This window comes from Paramisgurnus dabryanus, chromosome 21 (genome assembly GCF_030506205.2).
Source record: "Paramisgurnus dabryanus chromosome 21, PD_genome_1.1, whole genome shotgun sequence".
Classification (NCBI taxonomy): domain Eukaryota; kingdom Metazoa; phylum Chordata; class Actinopteri; order Cypriniformes; family Cobitidae; genus Paramisgurnus; species Paramisgurnus dabryanus.
This window is the reverse complement of record NC_133357.1, coordinates 28,619,559-28,633,563: the sequence shown is the minus strand read 5'-3', so window position 1 is coordinate 28,633,563 and position 14,005 is coordinate 28,619,559. Positions and strand designations below refer to the sequence as shown.

The 14,005-nt window shown below is 36.9% G+C and overlaps 2 protein-coding genes across 4 annotated transcripts in view; one reads left to right on the top strand and one right to left on the bottom strand.

The window, feature by feature from the left end:
* The window catches only part of LOC135775928 (alpha-2,8-sialyltransferase 8F-like), a 1,056,838-nt gene that overhangs the window by 579,802 nt on the left and 463,031 nt on the right, over window positions 1–14,005 (top strand). Inside the window, exon 16 of one of the 3 annotated variants that reach the window (XM_073813067.1) lies at window positions 11,147–11,234. The exons of the other annotated variants lie outside the window; for them this stretch is intronic. Within the exon in view, the coding sequence (XP_073669168.1) occupies window positions 11,147–11,219 (73 nt within the window). The 3' untranslated portion in view covers window positions 11,220–11,234. Of the gene's footprint in view, window positions 1–11,146; window positions 11,235–14,005 lie in introns of those variants that run through there. 3 annotated transcript variants of the gene reach the window in all.
* Window positions 11,543–13,901, bottom strand: LOC135775926 (E3 SUMO-protein ligase ZBED1-like). The gene is made up of 4 exons (XM_065286500.2): window positions 13,569–13,901; window positions 13,349–13,488; window positions 12,187–13,275; window positions 11,543–12,095 (listed from the first exon to the last, which is right to left on the bottom strand). Exons 1-3 carry the CDS (start codon window positions 13,729–13,731, stop codon window positions 12,334–12,336), a joined length of 1,245 nt encoding a protein of 414 aa, XP_065142572.1. The 5' UTR covers window positions 13,732–13,901; the 3' UTR covers window positions 11,543–12,095; window positions 12,187–12,333.

Below are 14,005 nucleotides of genomic sequence, written 5' to 3'. Positions count from 1 at the left end.
TTAACCACACTGACCCTCTTGCTTAAGGGCGATTTATAGTCGTGCGTAGGTCCTACGGCGTAGGCTATCCGTAGCCTGTCCGTAGCTCTGCGTAACCTGATGCGCACCTCACACATTTTCTAACAGCGCGTCAGCTCTACGCGGACCGCAAGCGCTGTGATTGGTCCACAAGAACCCCTCCCGTCAGGTAAAAAAACTGCGTCATAGGTATTTCCATTTGAGATGGTGAAAACAAAGATGAGCCAAGTTAAGGAGTGATTTAACTCAAACTGCAACATAAGTCTCTGTTTATTTACTTCCATCATTGCTGGTCTTCTCAAATTATACACAACAAGTTGCTATTTCTTCTTCGTTTGTGGGTTAATCTTGCCAAGCTTCTTCTTCTCTGACAGTCGCGCTGCTACTGTGGTTACACGTGTGGATACTGCCAACCAGCGGTTTCGTGTGTGTTTGCACGTCGACGCGGAGGACAACGCAAAAGTATAAATGAAAACCGACGCGGAACCTACGCCGTCGCGGCTACGCCGTAGGACCTACACACGACTATAAATCGCCCTTTATTTGTAGTAATACTGTGGCTGTAGAAATGTTAACTTTATTAGTCCAGCGAAAGAAACATGGTTCCTACACTTTTACTGTAGTAAAAACATGGTTCATTTTCATTTGGGTATTTTTGAGTTATATGTAAGTATAAAATACGTTAAACAATAGTTATACTATAAACTTTTTAATATTTGGACTTTAAAATAAGTAGCTTTTGTTATACACATTGCACATGATCGTCAGAACCAGCCGCCTCACAAACGACCTGCGTTTGGTTCTAATGACGCTCTGCTTCACTCCTCAACTTGGTAGAACACATTGTAAAATGTATTGTGAAAAAAAAACGATGAGAAATAAAGATGGGAATAGTAAATAAAATTATATTTGACATAAGTTATAAGAATGAATGAAATATTGTTAACAGTCGTGGTGTGCGTAAGGCAACTACGTTTTGGTTCACGTTGCATGACGTCATCGAAGTATGTCCCAGAACGTGCATACTCTTTTGCTACACACTCAAAAGTATGTACATTTTCCTCACAAAAACAGTACGTACTTTTAGGTCATAGTATGAGTAGGCGAATTGGGACTCAGCATCAGTCTATGTATCCGAGTCCTGATCGGAAAGTAACGTCCGATTCCGATCGAGTCTGAAACCACGTGATCGGGGCCGATCTCCGATCACGTGATCGGATCGGGACATCCCTAATTTTTAACCCATTTAACAATTATACTTTTAAAATCTGGTAACACCAATGTCTTTCTCACCCCCTAAAACCCATAGGAGTACCATCAGTTTAATACTGCTGACTTCTAATTATGGTGAATATACCAATGTATAGACTACAATTACAATTCCCAGTAGAGATTCGCCCATGAATTTGTTACTAAGCATGCAATATTTGAAGTTTTTCCAGAGTAGAGTTAGGGTTCTACTACAGCCAAAACATACATTGTACTATATAGCGAGGACGTCAGTGTATTGGGGATATTGTAGAGCATTGGGCCGTCTCCAATGTGTTTATAAACTACAATATCCAGAGGAGATGCGCCATTTAGTTTCATACAAAGCATACAAATCACCCATATTACTTGTAGTTCTTCCGGTTTCCAGAGCGTGAATAGGGTTTTACAGATTTACTATTTATATATTAACGATATTTTACGAACAACCAAAATATAAATGATTATTTTGCATTTACATGTTCAGGGTGACAAAAACGGCAGCATGTCAGGTCATTCGTTTGTAGTTTAGCTACTATTTGTGATTTCAAGATCAATGACCACGTTTACATGCACACCAAAAATGCGATTATTTCCAATAATGCGAGTAAGGTCTTAATCGCAGTAAGATGTTTACATGACTCGAGCTAACCTCTTCACTCCGGTTTACATGCAGTTTTTATTTTCGGATTATTCACACAAAGTTCAATGCAGAGCACAAATGATGAACTCACATATATGGTCCACTGTTTTAATTTACTTAAGTTACGTTAAATGACAAACACGTTGTTATAGATGTATTTCATTATCCGGTGCCGTGATGAAGATATAAATATGACAGTGCCTGTAAAGGGCGTTCACATGATATAAAAATATAGTTTTAAAAATCGTTTTATATTAAAGATAATAGCAGAGCTCACACAACAACTATAACGATAGCGATTTTGGCACATGATGAACGATAAACCATTGACAGCCAATCAAATCTATTTGAACTTGAAGTGCACGCGCACTTAAAATGCAGCAGAAAGCTCATTCATTGCTGAGGTTTATAACATAAAATTACCTCAGGTATCCAGCGCTGAGGCTGTGAAATGTTTCTACCACACTGACTACGCCAAAAGGTATGATATTATTACACAAACTACTACATTCATTCAGTTGAGGACATCTGCTGGTTTCCCGCTGTGTAAATGCAACAAGAACAGCATATGTACATATTCAGTGACATGTAAACAATTGCAAAAAAAGTTTTTATTACAAGAAATATCCAATATTAGGTAATGCCGCGCTCGTTTTATCGAATTAGCATGAAGTTATCATTATGATGTGGTCACTAATATATTTATCGTTATAATTATCGTTATAATGTCATTTAAAGGTTTTATACACTGCTGTCGTGTTATTTGAGCTGTTTCTGAATGAAGGCAGACTGCTGACAGCGAGTCGTGTTGGCAGAGTTCATGTAATACTTCCTAATGTCAAGATTAAAACGAATTTGTGCTTAAGGTGCGTGACTAAAACACACGTGCACTTAATTAGTGCGGTATAAATGCGATTAAAGCGTTTACATGGACGCATACTGCGATTATAAACGGCGTACGCCACCTCTTTTAATGCGACTTTACTTATTGCGATTATGAGCTTAATCGCATTATTTTTATCGAATTATTGCGTTTACATGAGGTAAAGTATAATCGCAGTATTGACAAAATCCCATTATAATCGCATTATCAGGGTGCATGTAAACGCGGTCATTGTCGGCAGGAGTTACTATAAGATACACTTAAAATAGCGACCTTATACAACAACAATACTTTCAAAATGTGACCAAGACCTTTAGTTCACAATATTGGTTAATATGACAAAAACGGTTAATTCTAGTATACCATAACCATAGTGATCCAGGTAGGTATATTTATAATTAAGTATTATCTCGAATTGTCATTTTAAAACCATCCACTTAAAACAACCAATAAGTCAAAGTTGTTTTTTTTTTTGTCTACATTTTTCATGACCATGTCATCATCATCGTGTTTGGAATATGATGTATGAAATAGTAAAATCAAAAATTATCATATTTTGCAATCATAGTGTATGTGGTCTTTCACAAAGATACAAGTGAAAATAGACCAAATGAAGAGTTTCGTTGCAAAACGAGATAAATCCGTTTGAACATTTTTGTCAAAACATGTTTATTATTATGTTATCATGTTATTATTTTGTTTTATGGTACTACTTAGTTGTATTTTTTAAGTTATGAAGGTTTAAATCAGAACAAACCAACTGCAGTTATTAATTAGAATGCACAACCAAAAAACGAGATTTCTGAAAAAAAAAAACGGAGTTATCTCGTTTTGCAACGAAACTCTTCAAATGCTTATTTACTGTTTAATTATTCACTAGAAGCTTAAAGAGTGATCAAACAAATGCATTGTCAAAATGCACAACAAATTGAAATGATGCAGCCTTTGGCAAATTGACCACATGTAGGTGCAGAGAAATGTTTGCTATATAAAGGAATCCTCAAATTGGAGTCTTAACACTGGTGGTGGTGATGATGAGGTGAATAGCAATGCTCAGCTCCTGATGAACACAGACTGAAAGACACCTACAGTAGGAGCTTAAAGCAATGAGGACTGCAGATGGGAATGCGGTGTAAGAGAGTTTGCATTGCTTTTACCTGAAATGACATCTGACTGCAGCAGAGAGTAACAGCATTAAACTTTAACTATAAGACAAATGGCTCAAGAGAATTGAGACAGAAATATGATTGGTTTAGGAAGTAACAACATAACAATATATAATCATGGTTACTGAAGAAGATCTGAAAAGGAGTTGGATTAAGCACATTTCGTTTGCAACTTTTTTTGAGCATTTTGGGATTAAACGTAGTGGGTAGCACTGGTGCCTCACAGCAAGAAGATCCATGGTTCGAGCCCCAGCTAGGTCAGGTGGCCTTTGTGTGTGGAGTTTGCATGTTCTCCCTGTGTCAGCGTGGGTTTACTCCAGTTTCCTCCCACAGGCCAAAAACATGCTAGTTAGACAAATTAGAGATGCCAAATTGTCCCGCCCCCAACCTGTGTCTGGATTAACTTGTGTATGAATTAACTGGTTCTGGACATGAATACAGCTGTAGATGCTGGAATGGTGTAAAGGAATAAAGAAACTCCATGCATCACAATTCTTGAAGATTTCAACCTTTTTACCACTACAGAAGGACAATAAGACTTCAAATGCAGCACAGAAAAATCTAATAAACAGGCAGAAACCAAAATGGGGTTAAAATTAAAATTTGTATTTATTTATTTTAATTCATTAAAAGAGAATCCTTTGGCTGCCAGGAACGTTTCCAATTCTCACCACTAAAAACAGAAGAGAAAGTGTAAGGCACAAATCATAACATTTCTTTTATAAATATAACAGTTTCATTTTTTATCATTTGGGACACAGAACAGATAAGAAAATTATGGTAGCCAAATAAAAAAATGAACAAAGTTAATGGATAATTAACAATAAATAATGGATGAATTAATTGATAAAGCCGGTAGAAGATTACATATAAATAATTCATGCATTAATTGATAAAGCATGTAGAATATTACATACCATACTGGACAGGGCTCCCAGTCAACCAAAATTTCTGCTTTGCCCTATTAAGGAAAACAACAAGATAATAAAGCAAACGCATGAATTACATTCTTAGCATGATGTTTGGATGTTTAGATTATCTTTGGCTATAGCCATTAAGTTTCAATAACACAGTGGGTCACTGTTGATATTTACAGCATTTGATCATGAATTTTTCAGTACTTTCTTAGCCTGTATTCAAAAAGACTAAACAGAAGGTATCTACCTAACAATTAATGGTATAAATGGTACTTATTACCCACAAGGAAGTCTTTGAATCCTATATTACACCCTGCATACTGTCTACACTATGCATTTCTTTTATGACTGTCTAACCTTTTTGACTTTCTTTTACTACACTCCTGATGGGGAAAGCCTCTAGTCGAGTGTGGTAGGAGCAATCTGTGAACATCACATTTTTTTACATTTAGGAACAAAATCATTACAATCATGATACAATGATGGCAACTTATGTTTATAACTTATCAAAAACTGAACCAGGTTTACTTGTACCGTGGAACTCTAAGTTCCAATGGTGCAAGTGGAACTGTATGCTTGATTGGATAATCACCCAACTACTGAACCACAGCTTAAATTGAGAATACTCCACTGCAGCTTCCTTCACTGCTTGGCAATGTATTTTTGTTAAATTAGACACAGGCTAATGATCTTTAGCCGATGTGCACTAACATTTTTAATATTATTATTCATAATCGTTCAATTTTTTTATGAAATGTTTTAATAATTTGTGCATAATGAAATATGTTTTAATAATTTGTTCATAATGTGCATAACTTAGCCTTACGATGCTTTTGGGAAACCCAGCCCAGGGGTGACCTGGTAACCCAGGGCCGGGTTTCCCAAAAGCATCGTAAGGCTAAGTAGATTGTAAAAACTATCGTACAAATCATCTTAGAATTACGGGCCGTTTCCCAAAAGATTCGTAGCTTAAGTAGCACTTGAAAATCATCGTAGATCTAAGAGTGCTCTGGAGTAATCGTTCATTCATAAGTGCATCATAAGACAACAGAGTTACAAGGTCACCTGGAGGACAACCAGCATATTGCACTCCTGCAATAACGATAATGTAATGTTTTAAATGTAGGCTATATTTATTTATTGGGGTTTTCTTTGTTTATTTGTTTAAATTACTTTAATATAATATATTTAAAATTCAAATGAGAAATAAAATTTAAATGACTAAACATAAATTAATAAAGAAGGAAAACGTATTTGGTACAATTTTGGTAAAAATTGGTACTAGCAAATTGATAAATGGTTCCTACCAATTGCTGCTATAATTCATCTAGGTTACAGTAAAAAAAATGTTATGAAGGGTATGGCATCTGATTAAAAAAAACAAATAAATATTTACGGTACAATGCAATAATCCCTAATAATAAATAAACATAGATAATAAAAACAAATAATAATAATAATCTAAACTATAAGATAAAATGCAGAAGGCATTTTGCAGTGGGACGAGTCCTAAATACGGAAAATAATATTTTATTATGAACAATTTTAATACATTTAAAAGGTCATTGAGCAATAATACAAAATATTATAAAAAATATTAGTGCACATCGGCTAAAGATCATCAGCATAAACAAGCTTCTGCTACAAATTCGAGTCATTCTATTGGTGACATTTCAGCACTTGACAAACGGATAGCGACTCTAACGGCACATTCACACGGGGCGTAAGCTTTGACGCTTCCCATTCACTTTTAATGGGTGACGTCAAGCGTTGGCGATCTGAATTGTGGATCGGTCTGCTCCGCGTCAGTGCCGTTGCTCGCGGCAGAAGTTGAACATTTCTCAACTTTTCAAGCGGCAACGCGTGTGTCAGCCAATCATATCGCCTTATGCAAATAACCTAGGCAGAGCCAGCCAATTACGTTTATGGAAGATCAGAGCTTGTGTTGCAGCCACAGTGATTGGCTGTTGGCCACGCTTCAGACAAGCCTTCCGTTAAGCGTTAACGCTTACGCCCCGTGTGAATGTACCGTCAGTAGCACTTTAAACCCAGCTGCGAACGATCGTTTCACGTGCATCTATGAACAACGAATGTTCGTTAAGTAGCTCGTAGAAAGCACTCTTAAGTGCTAAGTTTAATCGTTATCGGGAAACCCAGCCCAAGACTATGGCTGCGTCCCTGATGGATGCAAGGTTGTAGTTTTTCTTACGGCCAACCACCCATTCCTCTCGCTTCTGATCAAACTTTTGAAGCTTTTTCTTGAGGCGCTGCTTTAAAGGCTGCTCCTTTTTACAAAAGGAACAAATCTTCTGCACACAAAATAAAATGCCCTGACAAAAGGGACACATCTTTTTGGTAGACCCACCTGGCATTATAACAAACAAACAAACAAAGGACAGACAGACTTACTAAGATGTATAAGACAGAGAACTAAACAAAGACGGAGGAAAGATTAAGAAATAGATTAAGACTGAGAGACAAATAAAGGTATAGATTGGAGAAATGGGTAGAAATAGAGATGGACAGAGAGAATGAGAAAGCCGGACAGAAAGAAAATGATGAAGAGAGAGTGAGAGAGGTTGGCTCTTAAAAGTGCCTTTGTGAAAAATCTAGCTTGTAACAGGTAATTCGATGACAGGATCTGCAGGGAGAACAGAAAATGTTAATTATGCAGTGTAAATTAGCTTTGTTAATATAAGGCTTAAATAGGGTACCCCAATAGAGGGGATTCCTATCTGACAAATATTAAAACTTTAGAGCAGGGGTCTCCAACTAGGTGCCCCCCAAAGCACATTCTATTGTAATATCAATTGTAATATTTATTTATTAATTTTTTTTATTAGCTTGGCTTGGTTTACGTATGTTAACATTTTTAACAATGTTAAAACATATCAAATAAAATAAAATAAAATTAACAAGTAAAACAATAAAGTTGATCAAAAAGTAACGTTAGCCCTTCGGATTGTTTTATCCATTGTGGTAGCCATTGTTCACAAAAAGGTTGGAGACATCTGCTTTAAAGTATGTTAAGTGCACACCAATGACCACGTTAAGTTACCCTAAAGGTTGACAACTTAAACTAGGTTAACGTTAGCTTAGTGGGACTTACTCGTTGCTCTAACACGTAGACTTCTCTTGCGAAAATTAGCCATTGTTTTACTACAGTTAAAAACATTGTTACTGTAGTATAACCATGGTTACCACAAAATAACTATGGTTTTGAAAAAATATAGTTAAACCATGTTTACTGTAGTAAAACCATTTTGCTAATAATCAATACACAAAAAACCTTGGTTACTACACTTTTACCACAAAAACACGCTCAATTTCGTAGGGGTATGGCAATGTCAGTCTAATGCCAAAGAAAGGCGTAAATTATAACATTTAAACAAAACCTAAACTTCACTTGTAAGCATCGTGATTCGCAGAGCCATAGAAGGAGAGAGTTACGTCAAGTCCGTTGACTCCAATGGAACGTTTTTTTTACAGCAATGGTGGACCACGGAGTCTCTCCAGAGTTCCCGGAAGTCACAGTCAGCTCCATAGAGTTGCATTAGAAAGACTGAATGTGTTGAACTTAATACAAGTTTTAAGACTTAATACGCTTGACAAATAAGATTGTATGTTAGCAATACATGTGAATCGAATGACTTTATGCATCAGTGTGTTTGTAGTGCATTATTTCTCATTTAATTAGTACATTTAGGGGGTGTTAGTAGAAAACGGGTCAGGCTAGGACAAGCTGTGGATAACTTTAGCAACACACAACAAACCACGAACAGCCTTTTATTGGTAAATTTCGTTTTCTTAATGCAGAGTCATCCATTATTGTAAATATTGTGTAATTAGAGAGGCTATTAAATAAAGTGATGCTGGTATAAAGTGCATATTTATGCATCAAACGTATGGGTGGAGTGTTTTTGACACTGTGGTTTTGCTGGTTAATAAATAAAATAAAATAAATGTATTTATTAATAACTTGTCAAATGTATACTTACATAGTTAAGAGATTAGTTATCATTTAAAGTGATGATGATGTTATTTCCCATCAGATGTTTATATTAACAACAAAAAGAAAACTACACTAAGCCAGAAATATTATTATAATTTATAATAAATTAAACAAAGTGCTTCGTAAGTCTTTTTTAATGTTATGCTTTGTATATTTATAAATTAAACCAGTATGAGTTACATTCACAGCACATTCACTTTGTACATTATAAACAAGCATAACATTATAAACTTACATTAGTACAGATAGGGTGACCATACGTGCCATTCTTCCCGGACGCATCCCGTCCAGGATTTTGTGTTCGTCTTCCGAAAGACGTATTTGTCGACCGCATACGTCATAGAGGATTATTATTATTATTACAGAAAAGCAACCATTACATTTTAAGGTTAGAATGAAACTACGATTGTATATCTTATGTTTTTAACTGAATGGCGTATGCGGTCAACAAATACGACTTCCGGAAGACGCACCAAAAACCTGGATGGGATGCGTCCGGGAAGAATGACACGTATGGTCACCCTAGTACAGTGTGATGCATTTTAGAGTGGCTAAAGGCAGCGTAAAACATGTTAACAAGCTACATACCAGCAGATGACCATACAAATCTTCCTATATTGGTGGATTTAATTTGTCAAAAAACATTGTTTATATAACTACATAACAATACTTCCTTCACATTTTGATGTGATATATAAATATTGTAAAAAAAAAATGCGTTTCTTGACTATAAATTAAGAAAAATCACAGCTCTTTGCCTCTAACTCAATGTATTTCAATGGCTCACTATGGGCTTCTAGGAACTAACTGAAATCTCCGTGAATCACGTGATGGGCGAGCTTCTGGACTTCCAGTGGCACAACTCTGTTTATCTTATTATTTATTTCTTTAACTACTTTATAATCTATGTTTACTTGATCTTCAATTGTTGCGAGTTGTATATTTATTTATAACTCCTTGTATAATTTTTGAATTTCTGAAAAAAAAGAAAAAAAAACTGTTTATCTATGGCTCTGGTGATTCGTTACTTACCTGGACTCCCTGCTGGAAAAACAGCTAATACCAGCTTAAGCTGGTAGCTGGTTTAAGCTGGTCCAAGCTGGTCATTAGCTGCTCCAAGCTGGTCATCAGCTGGTCCAAGCTGGACATTAGCTGGTCCAAGCTGGGGAATAGATGGTCAAAGCTGGTCATTACCTGGTCCACCAGCTCAGCCAAGCTGGTCCACCAACTCGACCAGGTCCCCACCAGCTCAGCAAGCTGGTCCACCAGCTCGACCAGGTCCCCACCAGCTCAGCAAGCTGGTCCACCAGCTCAGCAAGCTGGTCCACCAGCTCGACCAGGTCCCCACCAGCTCAGCAAGCTGGCCCACCAGCTCGACCTGGTCCCCAACAGCTTGACCAGGTCCCCGCCAGCACACACCCAAGCTGGTCCATGTCCCCACCATATATAATAATATAAAAAACATTTTTTGTTGATCCTGGATCAACGTTTTAATCAAAGATACCCCAAGCTACCCTTAACTCAAACCCTAAACATTTTTAAGCCCTCAAATTAGTGTAAAATAATAGTTTGAGGAGTATTTCTTAAAAGCCCCTAACCCAATCCTAAACCAAAATCTAACATGCACACTAGTCTTATGCCTGCAATCTGATTGGTTAATGAAAATGTTGATCCCGGACCAACAATGGTTTTGATCCAGGATCACATCTTACTTGGTGAAATCACTTCCACCATATAGAAAATATGTATATATAGCCATAGGTCAAAACATAATAAACAGGCAACTTTTTATATGTTACAATATATTGTGGTCCACCAGCTCGCCAGGGCCCCACCAGCTCAGCAAGCTGGTCCATGTCCCCACCATATATAATAGGTCACCGTGATTTCACCAAGTAAGATGTGATCCCGGATTCAAGACATCAACAAAAGGAAAAAAAGTTAAAAAAAGTCAAGACAGCAACAAAAATAAGTTTAATAATTCTGTTACTGTAACTTATTTCTGTTTGCTCTGCTACACTGTAAAACCTAACAGTTTAAGTCACTAAACTAAATGAGTTTATTCAACTTATCGTTTTTTAAAAAGTTAATTTCACTTTAAAAACTGTGATATGAACTCAAAAACTGCAAATGATTAACCATAACTTAAACCGAATAAGTACTACATTAAAAATTTACTTAAACTGAATACTGAATACCAGAATCACACATTCTCCCTCACACACACCTGAAGTAAATAATGGCTTTAATTTTGACAAGCACCCATCCCCCACATCTCACACGGAGTTTCACAGAGCAACAGCAGCCAGGACACAGACAGCTAACAGGTTAGCATTGCAAACACTTTCAACTTTTTTAAAGCATCTTTAAACTTTAAAAACATGTTACCACGTTTATTCATTCATTTATTTTGTTGCGAGTAGTGATGGCAAAATGAGGCTTCCTGAACCACTGACGCTTCACAGCCCATTGCTTCACCCAAAGGTTCATTACCCGAAGCTTCATTCAACAGTGCTCCCTAGTGACATCTAGCGACGTGTAAAAGAAATAGCAGATGAATAAAATACATTTTATGCACTGACCTAAACAGAAATGTGTTCATTTACTGGTTATATAATAAAATAAAAAACTATTTGTCTGTGTGAATTTTCTTGAGATGTAATACACCCAGTTAATTATTAGTTTAATTGTTTGAAAAATGACATTATGAACTATACAAGTACGACTTTGTTTTGTACAGTAGTCTGGGGTGGGAAGAATGTAAAAATAAAATTTGTGTGTGAGTGTGTGTGTAAAGTGGAACCATTAGTAGTTTTAGTGCTGTATAGTGCTTATGGGACTGAGGGTACAATGAAGAAAATTGCAACACATAATTTTGGAATGTATTATTGATTTTTATTGAGAAACAGAATTTTTTGTAGTGTGTTGGGATTAAGACGATTCCTCTTTTTAGATAAAACCTCTCCAGCCTTGGAAAAGATCCTTTCACATGGAACGGAAGATGCAGGGCAACATAAAAATGATAGTGCCAGCTGGTATAAGTGTGGGTACTGATGTTTGTGTTGAGCCCAATATACTAGTGGGTCCTCCGTTCTTGTGACATTCACTTCAGATAAGTATCGGTCCACTTCAACAGTAGCATCTGCGATTGCACTTGAGCTCCTTCTACTTAGATCAACCTTGCTATCCAGCAGGTGCCAAAGGTCACCTAAAAGTAATAGTACAAAGAAAAAATCTCCATTAACAATGTACTAATCAGAAATGGGAAAATATACACCCCCAAAAAATATTCTACTTACTGAGGTTTGTAGATTGGCCTGCTTCTAAAGAGGCTGGCAGCTGAGCTGGGTGGGTATTGGTGGAAACACAATTAACACCAGCACTTCTTATGACAGTAGCACATTCAGATATTAATCTTGTTATGGCTTCTTGCATTTTTCCTTGACTTAAAAATCCGATTTTTTTGAATCTGGGATCCAGTAATGTGGGTACTGTATAGTCATCACACTTAGTGTTTCTAAATGAACAGCCTTTTCCCTGACCCTCTGAACCAGGCTGTCACCCAGCTGCCTTGCAAAATTTGTGTTGAGGCCTTCAGACTTGTTTGTTATGTTGTGATGTAGCATCTTCATCAAAGGTATCACTTTGGAGGCAGATACTCTTTTCTCTCCAGAAAGCTCTACTGTAGCCTGGTGGAAAGGGGCAAGAACATGGAGAGCATCTTGAACTGCCTCATACTCCAGTGCTGTGGGAGGGGTAATGTCAGTCCTTAGAGAGGCCAGGGCTGCCCCCACTGGTTCTCTCAACTGATGGAGTCGTTCTAGCATGTTATAAGTGCTGTTCCAGCGAGTGTCCACTTCAATAATCAACTTAAGAACTGGTCTCCCCATCTGTTCCTGTACTTGGGCCAGTCTCTCTTTTGCAGTAGTGCTTGTTCCAAAAAATGTCACAAGTTTTCTACATTTAGTGCGAATTTCATTGAAGCTACTGATGTCATCAAAAGACTTTTTTACAATTAAATTAAGTGCATGTGCAATGCATATTGCATGCCTAACATTTAATGTTCGTACACATGCTATCATGTTGGCTGCAGCATCAGTTACCAGACACTTTACTTTATCTTTTATGCCCCACTCCTCCATGATCTTCATATGTCCAGTAGCCAAGTTCTCTGCAGTATGACACTTAGGGAAATGTTGTACATCTAATAAAGTGGTGCAGAGCTTGTCCTCTTCATCGATAAAATGGCAGGTTACTGCAAGGTATGCATCCATGTGTAGTGATGTCCACATGTCAGATGTAAGGCTTACAGACACAACTTTCTGCAACTGCTCTCTTGTCTTCTCCTTAGTCTCCCTGTATTTATTTTCAACCATACCCTTCAAAGCCTGTGGATAGAAATAAATATAGTCTTTATTTTACATACTGAACTTGTACTGAACCACTTCATTAATTACATACCTTTCGAGTAGGAATAACATAAGTGGGATCCAACACTTGCAGAAGCTCCCTAAACCCAGCATCCTCCACGATGGAAAAGGGTTGGGAGTCCTTGATGATCATGTTCACCAAGGCCTCATTCACCATTTCTTTCTTTGATACTATAATAAAACACAAAGCTTGTGTATTGTAAGAGCCTAACAACTTATAACATAATGTAATAAATAAGATTATATATTACTTTGACTTGTCTGTGGATTGACAGTAGTTTGTGCATGCTCATGCAGTGCTCGATAATGCCTGAGCATGGAAGAGGTGTTATTGCTGTATGTAAGCTCCTTATGGCACAGCAAGCATTTCACCTTAAAACATGAAATAATAGACATGAAAGACCATACTGCCATAAAGTGTGTCTTATAATAATATTAACACAGTACAATATAACAATTACACATACTTTATTGTGAGCAACAATTTCAAAATACTCCCAGACAGGGGAGGATTTCCTCTTTCTTGTAGGCTCCATTACAAAGACCCAATTACAGGTCACAAAAGGCAAACAAATCCAATAGGGCAATCTAACTCAACAACCAGTCCAGTCCAAATTCAAAAATCCTAATCAATCCAATTATTCTTATCTAACTAATACAATAATATTATTATATAATATAGCTAATA

What these genes read in the sequence shown, in the direction of transcription:
- LOC135775926 (XM_065286500.2), bottom strand. Translation starts at nt 13,731, where the DNA reads ATGGCAGTATGGTCTTTCATGTCTATTATTTCATGTTTTAAGGTGAAA. An exon ending in CAATCCACAGACAAGTCAAA is followed by an intron (nt 13,489 to 13,568) that starts GTAATATATAAT and finishes GTTTTATTATAG; the next exon opens with TATCAAAGAAAGAAATGGTG. An exon ending in ATGTTATTCCTACTCGAAAG is followed by an intron (nt 13,276 to 13,348) that starts GTATGTAATTAA and finishes TTCTATCCACAG; the next exon opens with GCTTTGAAGGGTATGGTTGA.